This window comes from Microtus pennsylvanicus, chromosome 5 (assembly GCF_037038515.1).
Source record: "Microtus pennsylvanicus isolate mMicPen1 chromosome 5, mMicPen1.hap1, whole genome shotgun sequence".
Lineage (NCBI taxonomy): Eukaryota > Metazoa > Chordata > Mammalia > Rodentia > Cricetidae > Microtus > Microtus pennsylvanicus.
In genome coordinates, this window is record NC_134583.1 from 68,188,509 (window position 1) to 68,203,879 (window position 15,371).

The 15,371-nt window shown below is 58.2% G+C and overlaps 3 protein-coding genes across 7 annotated transcripts; all 3 read right to left on the minus strand.

Annotated features, from left to right (window-relative positions):
- Positions 1–2,909: 2,909 nt before the first annotated feature.
- On the minus strand, positions 2,910–5,170 carry Pagr1 (PAXIP1 associated glutamate rich protein 1). Its single transcript, XM_075972316.1, has 3 exons — positions 4,264–5,170; positions 4,022–4,104; positions 2,910–3,326 (listed from the first exon to the last, which is right to left on the minus strand). The coding sequence occupies exons 1-3, from the start codon at positions 4,734–4,736 to the stop codon at positions 3,127–3,129; spliced, it is 756 nt and encodes a 251-aa protein (XP_075828431.1). The 5' UTR covers positions 4,737–5,170; the 3' UTR covers positions 2,910–3,126.
- A 146-nt stretch (positions 5,171–5,316) lies between these two features.
- On the minus strand, positions 5,317–9,043 carry Prrt2 (proline rich transmembrane protein 2). Its single transcript, XM_075972315.1, has 4 exons — positions 8,752–9,043; positions 7,188–8,130; positions 6,669–6,801; positions 5,317–6,513 (listed from the first exon to the last, which is right to left on the minus strand). Exons 2-4 carry the CDS (start codon positions 8,064–8,066, stop codon positions 6,503–6,505), a joined length of 1,023 nt encoding a protein of 340 aa, XP_075828430.1. The 5' UTR covers positions 8,067–8,130; positions 8,752–9,043; the 3' UTR covers positions 5,317–6,502.
- An 842-nt stretch (positions 9,044–9,885) lies between these two features.
- On the minus strand, positions 9,886–15,138 carry Maz (MYC associated zinc finger protein). Of its 5 annotated transcripts, XM_075972312.1 has the most exons (7): positions 14,707–15,138; positions 13,986–14,072; positions 13,056–13,912; positions 12,616–12,679; positions 12,180–12,351; positions 11,225–11,449; positions 9,886–10,910 (listed from the first exon to the last, which is right to left on the minus strand). In XM_075972312.1, the coding sequence occupies exons 1-6, from the start codon at positions 14,740–14,742 to the stop codon at positions 11,247–11,249; spliced, it is 1,419 nt and encodes a 472-aa protein (XP_075828427.1). In that variant the 5' UTR covers positions 14,743–15,138; the 3' UTR covers positions 9,886–10,910; positions 11,225–11,246. The 5 variants fall into 5 exon arrangements, with proteins under 5 accessions (XP_075828427.1, XP_075828428.1, XP_075828425.1 ...); XM_075972313.1 differs by lacking the exon at positions 11,225–11,449 and having other exon boundaries at positions 14,707–15,135; XM_075972310.1 differs by lacking the exon at positions 14,707–15,138 and having other exon boundaries at positions 13,986–14,545.
- Between the last annotated feature and the right edge of the window lie 233 nt (positions 15,139–15,371).

Here is a 15,371-nt window from a genome sequence, read left to right on the forward strand (position 1 = left end):
TCACATTCAGTATAAGCAGGGATGCTCCCTCAGTGACCTCACCTTCCACCATGTTAATTTGGGGATTTGAACTCAGCTCCTCAGTGAGGCTTGGTGGCAATCTCACTAGCCCCTCCGAGGGAAAATCTTAACCAACCTATGCCCGGGCTGGCAGCCCATGCTGTAGTATTGTAGCATAGGCACGCCAGGCTAGAGACCCCGGAAGACGACGACAATCTTAACCTGAGCTAGGTCACTTTGTGGTAGGGGGCTAGCTTGGTGGCCTCACCATGTGCCAAGGTGCTCTGCCAGCCCAGAACTTTGCCCCCAAGATGTTACAAATAAATGCCAATCACCAAAGGTGAGTGTGTAGAGTAGAATGGGCTCAAAACTTCTGATCTAGGGCCAAGTTTTCTCTCCCGGACAAGTCTTGCGTGGGACTTTCTTCTTTTTCTTTTTAACTTTTCAGTCTGTGAGTGTACATATGAGGAGCAGGTGGCTCGTGGAAGTCAGAAGAGGGCATCCAATCCCTCAGAGTTAAAGCAATTGTGAGCCACCATGTGGACGCTGAGAATTGAACTCAGGACCTCTGGAAGAGCAGTGCTCCTAACCTCAGAGCCATCTCTCCAGCCACACCCCGCCCCCCCCCCCCAACACACATACTCTGCTTTTTAAGAGTCTTATTTTGCTGGTAGGCTGGCCTTGAACTTGGGATAAAACAATCTTCATGACTTTGTTTCCCAAGTAGATGAGACTAGGGGTGGACATACTCCCCCATACCTGGCTTCTGGCTGACATTTAAGCCTATCCACACTGTCTCCCTGGCTTTACTGGAACTTGGATCTGAGGCATAACCAACTCCTACTTGGAGTAACCCAACCCACCAAGGGTTAAGTATCTTTGATTGACTCATTGTAACCTGAGCCATCAGGGTCTAACTCAGACATTCTGCTCTGGAAGGTTGACCAGGCGTCTGTGTCACCATCACTAGAGGCAGTATGGCTTGTGAGGCCATGGGACACAGAGAATATGGGTGGGGTTGTTGCTATTAAGGAACAACACCAATAGACATTCAAAGGTAAAAGCATTTTCCATAGCCTGAACTAGTGACCAACCCTGGCTACACGAGAAGCTGGGAGTGGGGCAATCACCACAGGACTGAGAAACCAGCATCTAGGCACACAAGGTAATAGCTGTCCTGCCCAACGGCCCCACCTCAGGGCAGGGTAGATATATACCAAAGGCATAAGAAGACAGTTTCCGGGAGAGCCATCCGGTGCTCCTGTGATGGCCAGCCCTCTTCTCTGCCCCAAGGGTCCTCAGGCAGGAAGCTGAAAACAGCTAGCTGCCTCAATTACCATCTCCTATCAGAGTTGGGCTCCAATCAGAGATCCCAAGGCCCCAGAATCACAGGCTGGTTGTCTGAGCTTACTGTTCTCACTTTCTCTTTCCCAGAGACGCTTGTTCTCACTAAACTCTGCACCTTCTGGAAATCAAGCTAACCTTCTGAGCGTCCTGCTAGCCAGTGCTCAAGTGACTGGCCAAGGCCGGTTCTGTTGGCACAGCCCTGCACAGGGCAGCAGGAAAGCTTCTACAACTGGAATAGAAGGGAACCGAGGGGGTCAAGTCGCATGCCAGTCATTCAAGAAGAGAAAGCAGAGCCTGGGTCCTCAGGGAGTGAGGGCAGGGAAGTAAAATCAAAGATGGAGTCTGAATGGAAGCTGTAACTTTTTCTAATTGGCTTTTGTTATTTGAGAGAGGATCTTACACTGTAGCTCAGGCTGGCCACAAACCTCTGGAGACCCTTACTTCAACAACTGAAGTGCTGGGATTAGAGGCGTCAACTGTGTCTGGCAAGGTTCACCTATCTGCTTTTTCTTTCTTTCTTTTTTCCTTTTTAAGAAAAAAGTGTGCTCGGGGCTAAAAACAGGGTCTTGGGTATGTAGTTATGTAGTGAAACTGAGTTACACCCCATCTACCAGTTTGGAGAGTCCCTGCCTAAAATGCATGAAGGCCTAGGTCTGAGGCCCAGCACTGAACAAAACTGATAGCGGTAGCAGACGTCTCTGTCAGCATTCACTCAAGAGGTGGAGGCAAGAGGATCAGATGTTCAAGGTCATCCTGGGCTACAGAGAGTTCAGGACCACTTAGGAAACAGGAGACCCTTTCTCATAAAAATAAAAGCCAATGACACAAACCAGAAACAAAAAGGTGGGGGCCTCCCACATGAGGTTTGGAGCTTCCGGCCTCAAGGCATCCTTCTGCTTCAGCCTCCTGAGTAGGTCGCTAATAATGTGTGCAGCTGGGCCTGACCAAGTACCCCTCACCTCCAATCAGGGAGGCTTAAGGTTTGGGGGGGATGATATTGGCAGGGCGTTCCAAAACCCAGAACACTACTAGAAAGTGAAACCTCCCAAAGCAGAGCTGCCAACGCCCTCCTTCCTGCCCTTTATAACTAAGGGGTTCGGCCCCCCCCCCAGGCACTGGAGAGCAGGAGCATTAGAGAGCCATGGGCCAAACACCTCCTCATGGGGGGTCCTGCCCGGGGGCAATCCCGTACTCACATTTAGCTGTGTAGCTAGTTGGCTGCTGCCTGCCGGAATTTCCCTCACCAACTCTGGGGATGACTTCCCCGTAGGGCTGGACAGGCAGGGGTGGAGCTTAGATTTAAAGGGCCCTGCAACTGGATCTTTTCCCCCACCAGGCTGCTTCTGAAGACACTAGGGCTGGGTCCATACTCAGCAGCAATTTCTGCCTCAGTACCATCTGGTGGGGCTGGACTGAGACTGAGAAGGGCCAGAAGGACCTAAGCGGAGGTCGCTACGGTGATGGCTGGGTACACTGTTGCCCTATCTGGCTTCAATTTCCCAGTGTGGAGGAATACAGCTGTTTCCGCCCAAGTGAGAACAATTGCCTGGGTCCAGTGGAAGTCTCTGCTAAGAAAAGACCATTCTGTATCTTTTATTAAGACTCAGCAAACCCAGCTTAGAACTGCAGGGAGACATTCAACAGAGCACACTCTCCCACAAGGCACTGCACTGGGAGCTTGAGGCTTTCCTCTGTGACAAGTTTCCCAGAGTCTGGGCTGGGAAAGGCTGGCCACACCCAGCAGCAAAGGTCTGCACCTGCAGGCCATGGCAGCAACAGTCAGTACTTCCGCTGCCTGGGGAAGAGACTGCTCCCCGAGGATCGGAGTGGGGGGCTGGCAGGGCTGGGACCCTCTGAGTCTAGGCTGAAGAGGTCTCTCCCAGTCCGAAGGATCTGTTCCTCTAGTTTCTTATGCCGCTTCATGTCCGAGAGGACCTTATCCAGGCGGGCCTCGCGTTTCTGGCTCCGGGCTGCGCTCCCTAAGAAGGTAGGAAAACGGGACAGGATTGAGGCAGTGAGTACCTCCCTGCCCCCACTCGTAGAGACTTTGTTGGGGATATTCATGTTAGGCCTCAGCGCAGAGGAGCTAATGCTTCAGGCTGGGCCAAACACAGGATGACTGACCCCCCCATAATGCGATGCCTAGGGGACATACCTAGGAGGGATGGCTGGGTGTGTGTGCAAAGGTCCTGGGGCACTGGGGTGGAGAGAGTGGACAGACTCTCCCTGGACATGCTTGTCCTCCCTACAATGGAATCGTCTGGAGAACTATAATCAGAGAAATGACAGGACTTCACCAAAAGGGACTACTCTGGCAGCTGAGACCAGAAGCGGGGAGTCTGTGGAGCTAATGGAACTTGCCTCTGGCTGGACCAATGACTCTGAGAGTAAATTCTAGGAAGGCACGTGGGCGGGATAGTGGGTCAGTGCTGGTAATGGACACAGCACTACATAATTGTGTTCTGGAGAATAATGTCCAGGGGACTTTGGATTTCTGGGAAGACGAAAGGAACAGGAAATCTGGCGGGAAGGTCTGTGGGTCTCTTCCAGGGAAGTAAGCACTGACTAAGCTAGCGACCCTGCCACCGTGTCTGCTCCTTCCTGCAGCTGGTGTACCACTCTGGGGTACGCAGAAGCCCCTTACCTCCCCTCAATTCTTCCCTCTTACTCGTACCTGGCGTACGTCTCCTGTCAATCAGGGAGTCCTTCGGTGTCATGGGCTCATCGTCAAAGTCAAATTCTGTAGGCATGTGCGGCCTGAGACGGGTGAACAGAGAACGAGGGTGAGGGTGGCCCTCCCAAACACCTTCAGGTACACCCCCGCCTGAGGGCTTGTCCTTTCCCGCTCTCCCCTCCCTCCAGTTTCTGTGCTTAGGAGAGTGGTCCCAGGGACAGCGTTTAAAGTTATGGCCTCACTTTTCCTCCTCCTCCTCTTTGGCCTCCGGCTCCTCATCTGATCTCTCCTCTTCACTCTGGGCTTCAGGAGTAGGGGGCCGGCGGGGCAGGATCTCCGCTTGAAGCTCCAGAGTACCTTGGGCTGCCAGCAGTTCATAGAGTCGCTGGATTTCGGAGGGTGGGGGCATCCAGGACTGCCCATTGGCCGGCAGCTCCACCTCCTCATCGCTGCAGGGCACGCACCAGTCTTCGGATTCTCCCTCGGCGCGCTCGTCGTCCGCAGCGCTGGGAGCTTCTAGTGCCTCCTCAGCCCTGGATCCCGCACGCCCGGCCTCCTCCTGACCTCCTTGCCCCTCTTCCTCGGCCTTACTAGCCGAGACGGAGGGACCTCCGGTGTCCTCCACCGCCAGAGCCTGGAGGCCGGAAGTCACTTCCCCTTCTTCAGACAGAGGCGCCGCTGTGCTGCCTGCAAGGGTTCCATGGCCCAAGGACATAGAGCACTAGGGAAGCCCAGCAATATAGGAGAGTCTGGAGTACCAGACCAGGGTGCCTCCCCAAAAGGATTGCACTGACTGCGGCCAGAGCACCGTCCCCAGGAGGGGGCGCTCAGATCCCGGCAAGGACAGACCCCACCCCACGGATCCAAATCCAGAATCCTGCCGTTCCCGGGGACCCGCAGAAACCACGCTCGGAGCTGGAAAGGGAAGGGCCTGTTTTCTCGCTTTCACATCGCCCTCTCCAACACCGGGACGGGAGTCATTTCCTCGGACCTCGCAGACCTAGTTCGCGTCAACTCAGCGGCCGTACAAACCTGGAGCTAAAACCCGCCTCCCAGGCTGCGCAGGGTCGCAGCACGCAGGCGCAGAGAAATGGCGCGCGGAGACTCCACTTAAAGCTACTCGAAAGAGGAAAGAGAAAGCTTGCGCATGTGCGGTAGGCCCGTAGGCATCACTAGCTTCGGCCCACACTAAAGATGGCCACTGCGGCAGCGCATGCGTGTTTCGTTCACTAGGGCCTGCCAGAAAGCAGTGCCTTGACTCTGCAAACGAACACAGGGACCAACTGAGGCGAGTCTCATGCATTCTCTGTTTATTGGTTTTAAAACTCATGCAGCATTCAGCATACAAAAAGGGAGACTCAGTTTAATTGTTTTTAAAAGGAATTTTAGTTTCCCCCAACTTTTTTTTTTTTTAAAGAAACAAAAAACCCCCACCAACTCCGAAATGCATCGCAGCTGGCTCCTTGCCTCCTCAGAGGGCTGTCACGTGCAACAAACCTCCCTCATCCTCTTAGAGAATAATCACAGAGCGCCTCCACCCCTCCCTTGCTCCCTGGAGCTGGGAACTTTGGTCCTTTTCTTTTTCTTTTTAAATACGCCTGTTTACAAAGCAAGTGAATGGCCCAAACCCCTCAGACCTTCAAACAAGAAACTCTGAGGTTATAATTAAGCCCAAATGGGCAGGTCAACTCAGGCTGACCCTTCAGCCGCTGCGGAACTCCTTTCTCCCCTGGATGTTCAGAATAAGGACTTCCACTCTGGTGCAAGTCCCCCAGGAGAGGCCTGGCTGGCCAACTTTGCGACCCAATAGGCACCTTGGGGATTGGGGTCTGGGTATGTATGGTCTGGGCCCGCATGGTCCCCAGCAGAGAACAGTCAGAGCTCCTAGTTAGGCAGTCCACTTCCCACACCATCCTTCCTCCCTCAGCCTGACCTAAGTACTGCAGTTTTTGCAGACTAAATGGTGGCAGGAGGGTTGAAGATGGGAAGATGAGAAGGCAGAAGGGGTCAGGGGATGTGGCAAGGGGAAACGGTGTTAAGGAAGGGAAGGGAAGGGAAATGGGTTAGATACCAAGACAATGAAAGTTAGGAGGTCAAGGTTAATTACTGTGCAGAGGGTTCCAGAGGCAGGAACAAGTGTTGGGGGTGGGGGGTGGGGGATGCAGAGGTGCAGAGTACAATTTGGATGTTCAGGAGGCTTCCAGAAGTGCAGAGAGGTTTTTCAGAGTGCAGGGTTAGGGAGGCCAAGAGGCAGGAGGGGAGATCCGCAGGCAAAAGTGCAGGGAGAAAGGAAGCCAATGGCTGGCAGTGGAGCCTGGCAGGATGCAGGAGCAGGACATAAGCTGTAAACAAGGCTGCTCAGGCTCCCTTGGTCCCTAGGGATGGGGGCCAGGGCCATGGACTGGGCATCCCCCAGAGAAGGGATGGACCCAAGACAGCTCCCAACAGGAAGAAAAGTCTTGGAAGGCAGGGCAGAGCCCCTCACTTATACACTGTGGGAGACGAGAGGGAAAGACAGACAGGGAAAGAGACAGGAAGAGACAAAGGAATAGAGAGAACAGACAGGAGAGAGCAGGGCCAGGGGTTAGTAAAGCTGCCCTTGTCAACCCTTCCACTCCTCCCTTTCCTGTCCCCGACCCCCACTCACCGCCCAAGTTGATGACGCAGGAGGCGATGATGATGAGGACCCCCCCCACCAGCGCCACGATGCTTAAGAGCTTGGCTACTCGGCCCAGACGTTGAGCCCCATCCACGTCCCCCTGTTGCAGGCTGTTCCGGGACTAGGGTAAGGGTGAGGGGTTTGGAGGTATCATGGCCCAGGTCAGCAGGAACCGGCCCAGCAGGGATCAGGTGAGAGTCCAGAGGAAAGAGGTCAGCCCCGTGGGGTTAAGAAAGGAAGGATTGGGAATGCAGGAGGAAGAGGGCACAGGTCAGCAAGGTTATAGGAAACATCTTTCTAGTCCCCCCTCCCTCGTTTGAAGGGGCAGAGCAGGAGCGGCTTGGAAGGTTAGGTCCTGGGGAGAGGCAAGCAAAGGCCCAGAAACTGGGAAAGTGGGATCCATGCAGAGAGAGGTGAGGGAAGGTGTCATTATTGGGGCTCTCTTCTGGCACTGGCAGGAAGTTGGGAGCCACAGTATCCCTGGGGCCAGGGTCCCTTGGGGCTCACCATGACGGCATAAGCGAAGGCCACAATGTTGACAGGCCACATGGGGCAGAAGCAGGACAGGATGGCAAGGATGATGTAGTCCCGGGGTTTCTGGGTGCCATCACCCCCTTCCACCCCAGGCCCTGCCAGCTGGGAGCTGGGATGGCGGCTCAGGCTACCTCGTGGAGATCCTGGGTGCCCACTATGAGCCCTTCCTATTCTGTCCTCCTCGACCAGCTTCTGCAGCACACGAGGGGGAGCCCCATTGGCTGGTGGTGTTTTAGTTGAGGGTGGCGAGTGAGGCTCAGGGGCTGGACCCTCTTCCCCATCACCAGCCTGAAGGGGAACCACTGCTCCATTTTCTTGCTTTTCCCCTATACTTTCTGTCAGGATCTCAGGGGTAGGGTCCTCTTGGGTGGGGGCTTCTGGCTGAAGGGGTAGTTTAGGAGAAGGCTGGGGAGCTGGCTGAGGGTCTGACTGGAAAGCAGGCTCTGAGACTGACTCAGGAGGGGCTGCAGACTGTGGCTCAGACCCCTGCTCTGCTGCGGCTTCTTTCTTCGCATCTGGTTTGGGTGCTGGCTCTTGGCATGCCTCGCTGGGGCTGGGGCTGGCCTTGGATTCTTCTCCTGGGTTTAAGCTGAGGTCTGTGGCCTGGGCTGTTTCGGGGGCCTCAACTGGGGTCTCTGTGGTTTCTGGGTCCAGCTCAGCCTTAGGCCCTGAGTCCACAGGGGCTGCAGTGATACCTGGGCCTGGCTGAAGGGCCTCTGGCTGGTCTGGAATCTCTGCTACAACCTGGGCAGGACCTAGTCCAGTTTCAGAATGGTCAGGTCCTTCTCTCTGGGTCTTGGAACTCTCTTCTACCCCCTTCATTTCAGGGACCTCAGAGCTGCTGGCTGCCATCTTAGAGAAGGGAGATAGGAGAGGGCCCGTGGGGAAGAGGGAACAGCAGTGACAGTGGCAAATCCTGGAAGAGGAGGAGACAGGTTTGGTGAGGAGGAAGAGGGCTCTCACCACCAAAGGCCAAGGCTAGCCTGTACTGTCCCTAGGGAGAGGAGGAAAAGTTGGCGTTCCCTTTGCTTTGAGGTGGGACACCCTTGGTGGAGAAGTGTTCTACCTAAAGTCTGCTTGGAGAGTCCCGGGAAGACAATCCCCTTTTAAACAGAACCGCCCTAGGTCTGTTCCTGAATCCATCCAACACAGCCAACAAGACCCAGACTCTCCAATCCCACCTCGAAGGTACCCCAGCTCATCAAAATCTGTGCATATAACCGACACTCCAACAGGCAGACAGAGAACCCCACACATTCTGTTCCTTTTGTGCCCTTCCCTCTTTTCTGGGCGCCACCTGAGCAGTGCGCATTTGGGCTCAAATATTCCCCCCCACCTCCTCCCCGCCCCTTTCTAGAGAGACCTAGCATCTTGTCCGTCCCTTCTCAGCCCTTCTTTTAGGGGTTCCCTTGCTGCCTTCAGAGAGGCCGAGGGGGAGGGGATCTTCTCCCGATGGCATGGCGCACCCAGCACCACCCTCTAGTTCGCCTGGCACCTGCATTCCCATGTCACCCAGCTGTCTGTCGTCCACTCCTACCAGCGGCCTCAGTTCGTCCCAGTCTCATCCGCTGCCAGCCTCGGGACTGCTCCTGCGTCCCGCCGCCACTGCTGCTGCAGCAGCCGCAGACCGGGAGGGAACAAGTCTGTGAGCAATGAAGGGAGGTGGCGGATCTCCCCTCCTCTCTCCTCCGGGTTTGCTCGGCCCTTCTTCTCTGGTCCCCTCCCCTAAGCTGCACTGCTGCCGCGCCGCCCCCGCCCCTAGCACGCCTCCTGCCCCTCCCGGACAGCACAAGGGAGCCTCGTGCCAGCTCCGTGTTACCTGGGTAACCAGCCCGGGGACCACTCGTGCCCCCTCCCTGCCCTTTCTCACGCGCATCTCCTGGTGGGGCACCCCCTTCCCAAGCAAGTCCTCGGCCCCTCCCGCCAACGGTCACCGGGGGATCCTGGCAGAGACCTGGGTTTGTGAGGAGGCCGACCAGTGAAGACTGGGAGGAGGCACCCTGAGCAGCAAAGATGGGTTAAGGAGACAGCTCTAAGTCTGGGGCGGCTGCAGGGGTACCGCGTTGGGTTTCAAGAGAGGGGTGCCTGCAGAACTAAAGCCTTGCTACTCGAGGAAAGCAACAGCAATGCCTGATGAAAAGCTTAAGGGAGGATTTATGGAAAGGTCTGAGCAAAACCCAGAAATTCCAGCAAGCTAGGCAGATGCACTGGGCCACCCTGGAATGGGTAGGGCAAGCAGTCCACGACCACCATGGTAGAACTGAATAGTTTATCCAATGGCTTCTGCATCTGCGCCAACCATGGCCTCTGGGATCTAAATGTGCAGGCATTTGGTGGGGCTCTATACAGCCTGCTGCTGGGTTTTGGAAAGGAGGATAGCATGAATAGCCAGCTTGGGCATCAGGAGAGAAAAAAAAAAAAAGAATCTCCAGTGGGTATTCCCTAAAGACCTGGAAATTGCTCCCCACAGCCTCAGGATTCTTGGGTTCACCCTAAATCGGTGCTATCTAGAGACTGTACCTCAGAAGGGGGAGTCAGCATTTTGCAGGGCAAGAAAAGTTGAGAAAAGATGAAGGCCAGCAAAGACCTCCCTCTTCTCCCTACAAGGGGTGAGGTGCACATACGATGGGGGGGGGGGGGACATGGTGAAGATAACTTAGGAACCCAGAGACAAATTTTTATTTAAAATTTATTGTAATGGGGTCTGCGCAAAAGGAGGGAGGGGAAGGGGGGAAACATGCAAGGGACACAGGAACACGATGACATGGCCAGGGCCACAGCTTCTGTTGTGGGAAAGAGGAGAAAAGACCAGGGCTGGAGCTGGGGTGGAAGAGGGAAGGGGGAGACACCGTGGCTGCATTCCCCCACCCCCAGGAAGCACCTCTTGTCCCTGGCTCTCCTCCTTTACCCTGGCCCCCTAAGATTCCATCTCTCTTGTTCTGCCTCTGGCCCTAGTGGCTCCTTCTGATGCTCCCCTTGGCTTTTCCCTGGAGATACTCCAGTAGATGTTAGGGTTTAGTCACTCCACCTTGCTGAAAGTATCCCTCTGCCTTCCCTGGTTCTGCCCCTCAATACCACTGTATCCTTCCTTTGGGACAGAATCTTAATCCCCCTCCTCTCTCTCCTCCCTCCCCCTGGGAAAAAACAACAACAAAAAAAGAAAGCACCAACTCCCCAGGAAGGGGCAGCAGACAGTAGGAGAGGGGACTCAAGGAGGAGAGCACAGGACCTTCTAGGGAAAGGCTCACAAATCCCTGGGAGGAAAGGCAAGGGGTTAAAGGTTGAGGGCAGTGGCTGCTGCTGTCCTCTGCCACCCCTGCTCACTGTCCAAGGGACTTCAACACAACTTAGGGGACAGGTGTTTGTAGGGTCAGCTCTGATAGGGAGAAGAAAGGAGCAGGAGAAACATTGTTAAAACCTAGTGAATTCCTTCTTCCTCCTCTGTCTGGAGGCTCCGTGGCTGATGGAGAGCAGTGAGTTGGTGGGAAGAGGAGACTGTACCAAGAAGAGCTTTCCTCCACTCTTCCCCTCTTCCCCATCAACCTGGAGCTCACCAGGGCTGGGAGGGAAGTGGCTGAGAGCTCACTGGTACCCCCTCTGCCCCAGAGAGGGAGCCCACAGCTGTAGGAGGGGCTGCCACTGCTGCTGCCGCCGCCGCTGCTGCTGCCGCCGCCATTGGACAAACCTCACCAGTACCTACAGTGAGAAACACCAAGGATCACAGCACAACCTGAATGGCAAGAAACATGCTCCATATCCCAGACTTTCCAACTATTTCCCTACTTCCCCTGGGACACAGCCGTTACTCACTTCCTATCTGGCCCCCAGAGGCTTTGGCCTGCCTGCTTACCCCGACAGCAATTCTGTACTGCCCTCTCTGGACCCCAAGTCTCCCTAAGCTGAGTGACAGATTGGCATCCCTGGCCTTCCTGAGATCCCCTATTGGGCCCTTTGAACTCCCTTGTCCCACACATCCCATCCTGCCCCCCCAGCCATGTCCCACGCCTTGCCTGGTGGGTGCAGGGGTCCCCCTCAGCAGGTAGGCTGTGGCTGGGGGGCATCTCCCGGGATAGGAGGGGCGGCCCCCCCCAGATGGGTCTGCATGTGGCCGGCCAGCTGGGCAGGGGTCTTGCAGTGCACGCTGCACAGTTTGCACAGGATGCGGTCAGCCCGCGGGGCCTGGAGCCCATGGTCCTTCACCGCGTGGATGCGCAGGTATGCTGCTGTGGTGAAGCCTATGGGGGGGTGGATTGGGATGGGGGGGTGGGGGTCAGCCTGGTGGAGACCCCAGAGACAGGGCTGTTCTCCTAGGCTGGGGACACCCTCCTCAGGTGGCACTGTCCTCCTCCCACCACATCCTTGGTAGGCTGGGGCCAACTACTCCACTGGGACATAGCCCTTCCCTGAGCTTGGGGCCTGGCTTGAACGGTGCCTGTTCCTTGATCCTTAACAGTGTTCTACAGAGATCTTCCCCCATAGCCGGGAGACCTCCCATTCGACAGGACACTGTTGCCTAGCTTTTTGAAGGGTTGACTCTCAGTAGAGACGGCTGTGTCCCCCCTCTCCAGTGCCCCGGTCTCAGCTCATTTAGTGAACTACCCACACTGAAAAGAGCTCTCTCTGCTACTGGGCAGGGTGTGTGCTTGCTACACCCGTGCTGCTGTGCTCCACCTGCCCCAGGAGCTGGAGACAAGAACTTGTGGCTGCGAAGTTGAAACACTGGGGACTGGTTTTCTTGAGCTCTCCTTTCATAAATCAACCACGTCCCACTTCATTCTCCCCAGGCGCACCCAGGAGATGGACTCTGGGCACAGAATTTAGTGAGTTCCGTTAGTTCTTAAAGGGCTCTTCTACATGCCACGAGCTCTTGGCTACAGCGCCCTTAACCCCCACCCGTGACCACACCAGCTTCGTGCCCACCCACCCCACTTTGTCCCTGCCCTCCTGCCATCCCTTAGCATGTACCTTTGTTGCAGAGCTCACAGACATGGTGAGGGCCTTGGCTGTGCACCTTCATGTGGTCCGAAATATAAGCCGAGCTCAGCATCTTGCCACACACATGACATGGCACCTTCTCCTCGTGTCGTACTGTGTGCGCCCGGAGTCGATCCTTCGTAGCAAAAGCTGCCTCACATTTCTGGGGGGGAGGGTGTGGGGGGTCACAGGAGAGTTAAAGCTTCGGGGAGTAGAGAGAAGGGAGCAAGATAAAGGGATCAGAGCCTTGGGGGTCTTTGATCTGTAGGAAATGGGCGTGAGATGACCAGGCCTTGAAGGAGAAATGCGAAAATGGAGTGAAAAGGCAAAAAGAGAGAGAAAAAGGGGGTCTGAGAGGTTGAACTCAGACAGCTACAGTGAGGATCAAAATCATGAACACCAGGACAGGAGGTAGCGGGCTTCCTACCTCACATTTGAAGGGCCGCTCTGTTGAGTGCACTTGTCTGACGTGACTGTTGAGGTGATCCGGCCTAGGGATATGTTGAGGTGGGGGAGGGGGGTTAGGGCTAAGGTTCCAAGGTGAGGTGTGCCTCAAATCTGCCTAGCTTCCTCCAAAGTGCCTTTCCAAAAGCCCCAGCGTTTTCCCCCAGAACTTCGGTCCTTAGGCAGGAAATCCCTCAAGCCGGCATTCCATCTCGGCCGGAGGCAGCTTTCCTTCAGCTCAAGGACCCACCTCCTCTAAAGTACCACCCCCTGCTCCCAGTAACCACGAGGCTCACTTCCCTCCTCCCTGGGAGTGGTTCCCGTCCCCAGCATCGGGAGCCGCCTCCCCACTAGGCAAAGACAGGCCACCTCGTTGCCCTCCCCCCACCATCGGCCTAGTGGGCAGCCGAGGCCCCTGCACACCGGGAGAAGCTCTTGCCACAGTGGGAGCAGTTGTAGGGCTTGTGCACAGCGCCGTCATGTGAGCGCACGTGGTAACTCATGCGGTCCTTGCGCTTGAAGCGCTGCTGGCACACAGGGCACTGGTAGGGCTTCTCGTCCGAGTGCGACAGCTTATGTCGGTTCAGGTGGTAGACGTCGCGGAAGGCCTTGCCGCACATCTCGCAGGCGTGATTCTTCCGGATGCGCTTTCCAGAGGCAGTCGTGGTCACAACGCCACCGGGCGCCACGGCGGCTGTGCCTCCGCCAGCCCCGGCTTCTCCCCCTCCCCCGCTGGCCCCGCTCAGCTGGGGCACGCTCAAGAGGCTCAGGGGCACCATGGTGGGCATCTTCATAGCACCCGAAGGGACCCGGCCAGCCTTGGCTCCTGTGTGGATGGCTTCGTGCCTCCGGAGGTTGTAGCCGTTCTTGAACTCCTTGGCGCACAGGGCGCAAATGTAGGGCCCCTTGCTCTTTGTCTTCTTCTCCAAGACAGATGCAACAGGGGCCACAGCGACTGTAGAGGTTGGGGCGACGACAGCGGTGGCTGCCGCGGCGGCAGCGGCGATGGTGGCGGCCGCAGCGGGGGGCGCGGCTTCGGCGGCGGGTGCGGAGACGGCAGGGGGTGGCGGAGGAGGCGCCGGAGGCTGCTTCAGGGCCGCTGTGTCCACGGTGGAGGCGGCAGCAGGGGCTGGGGGTGCAGTAACCACAGCAGCGGCTGCCGCCGCCGCGGCTGCAGCCGCCGCGGCCGATTCCTGCGCAGCGGCGAGAACCGGGAGCAAGTCCACTTGGAGGGGCTCGGCCGCCGGGGCCTGGGGCGTGGGTGGGGGCGCCGGTGCGGCCTGCAGAGACAAGGCGCCGTGTGGGCCGCGGTTGCTGGTCGGCGCCTGCCCGCCCGGCCCGGCCCCTACTCACCTGGAATGGACTCTGGGCGCAGCCCTGGGAGGCAAAGAAGCGGGACTGGAGCTCAGCCCCGACCTGCAGGGGGTTCTGGGCGTGACCCTGAGGTGGCGGGAAGGAGTTCATGAGGCCGCCCACCCCCCGGGAGTCCAGGCCCAGCACGGGGAAGGGGGGGGCCAGCAGCGTGCAAGGGAACACGGGGAACATGGCCTCGGCCACAGTGGGGCCCCCGGAGCTCAGCGGGAGCCGGGGGCACGGGCCGCGCGGGGCCCGGGCTCGGGGCGCCGCCCCCGGCCGGCCGGGTTGGGCCGAGCCGAACGCATGGCCCGAGGGCCGCCCCGCCGCCCGCGCACCCCGGCCGGCGGGAGGGAGGGAAGGAGGGCGTCTTGTGGGGCGCGGAGCGCGGCGGCGGCGGCGACGCCCCCTGGGTGGGGGCGAGAGGCCCCGCGGGGCCGAGGGCCGGGGCCGGGGGCGGGGGGCCCGGGCGGCGGCGGCGGCGGCGGTGGCGGCAGTTGGAGCCTGGCGGGGCGGGGTGGGGGGAGCGAGGGAGCAGCTTCGGCCCCCGCCGCGCGCGCGCGCCCAGCCGGCGCCTCGGGGAGGGCGGGGGAGGGCGCGAGGGAGGGAGGGGGACAGCTGCGCGCGCACCGGGCGCGCGGAGGGGGGGTGGGACGGGAGGGAGGGCGGGCAGGAGGGGGTGTGGGAGGGGGGGCAGGGGCGGGGGGGCGGGGGTTGTTACCTGGAAGATGAAGCTGCTCCAGTTGCTGGGATCCATGGCGGAGGGAGGAGGGAGGTGGCTCGCGCTCACCCTGGGGCGGGAGGAGGCGGTGGGGGGGAGGGGGACCCGGGGAGGAGGCGCGCAGGGAGGGAGGGGGGAAGAGGGTGGGGGAGCGGAGCACACTGCGCGCCGGAGGGCGGGCGGGGGGCGCGAGGACACACAAGAGGCTGGAGCGGGCGCGAGCGCGGGTGCGCGCGGGGCCAGCGGGAGGGGGAGGCACGGGAGGGACTCTGGAGGGAGGAGGGACGGGGGAGCCACCCAGCAGCCCGAGTCGCCCCGAGCGCGAGACCCTCGAGACGGCTGCTGATTGGTTGGCGATGGTGCAGGTGGTGGGCGCGCGGGAGACTAGGCGGCTTCTCTTCCCCCCACTTCAACGATTCCACCCCCCACTTCCCTCCGCCAGCAGCCGTTATTCCGCGCGCACGCGCACACAACACCGACGTCGTCCTGAGCAGAATGGGGAGCGCGCCCAGGGAGTTACAGTGGGGCGGGGCTAAGCTAGAAGCGCGTGCCCGCCTAACGGTCGTTGTTCTTCGGCTTTCGCTTCAGCTTTTTGATTCATCTAGGCCACCGTCCCCTTCCAATTCCAGTGGTTTATTTACAATCTTGGACTAGTTCGGGATTTC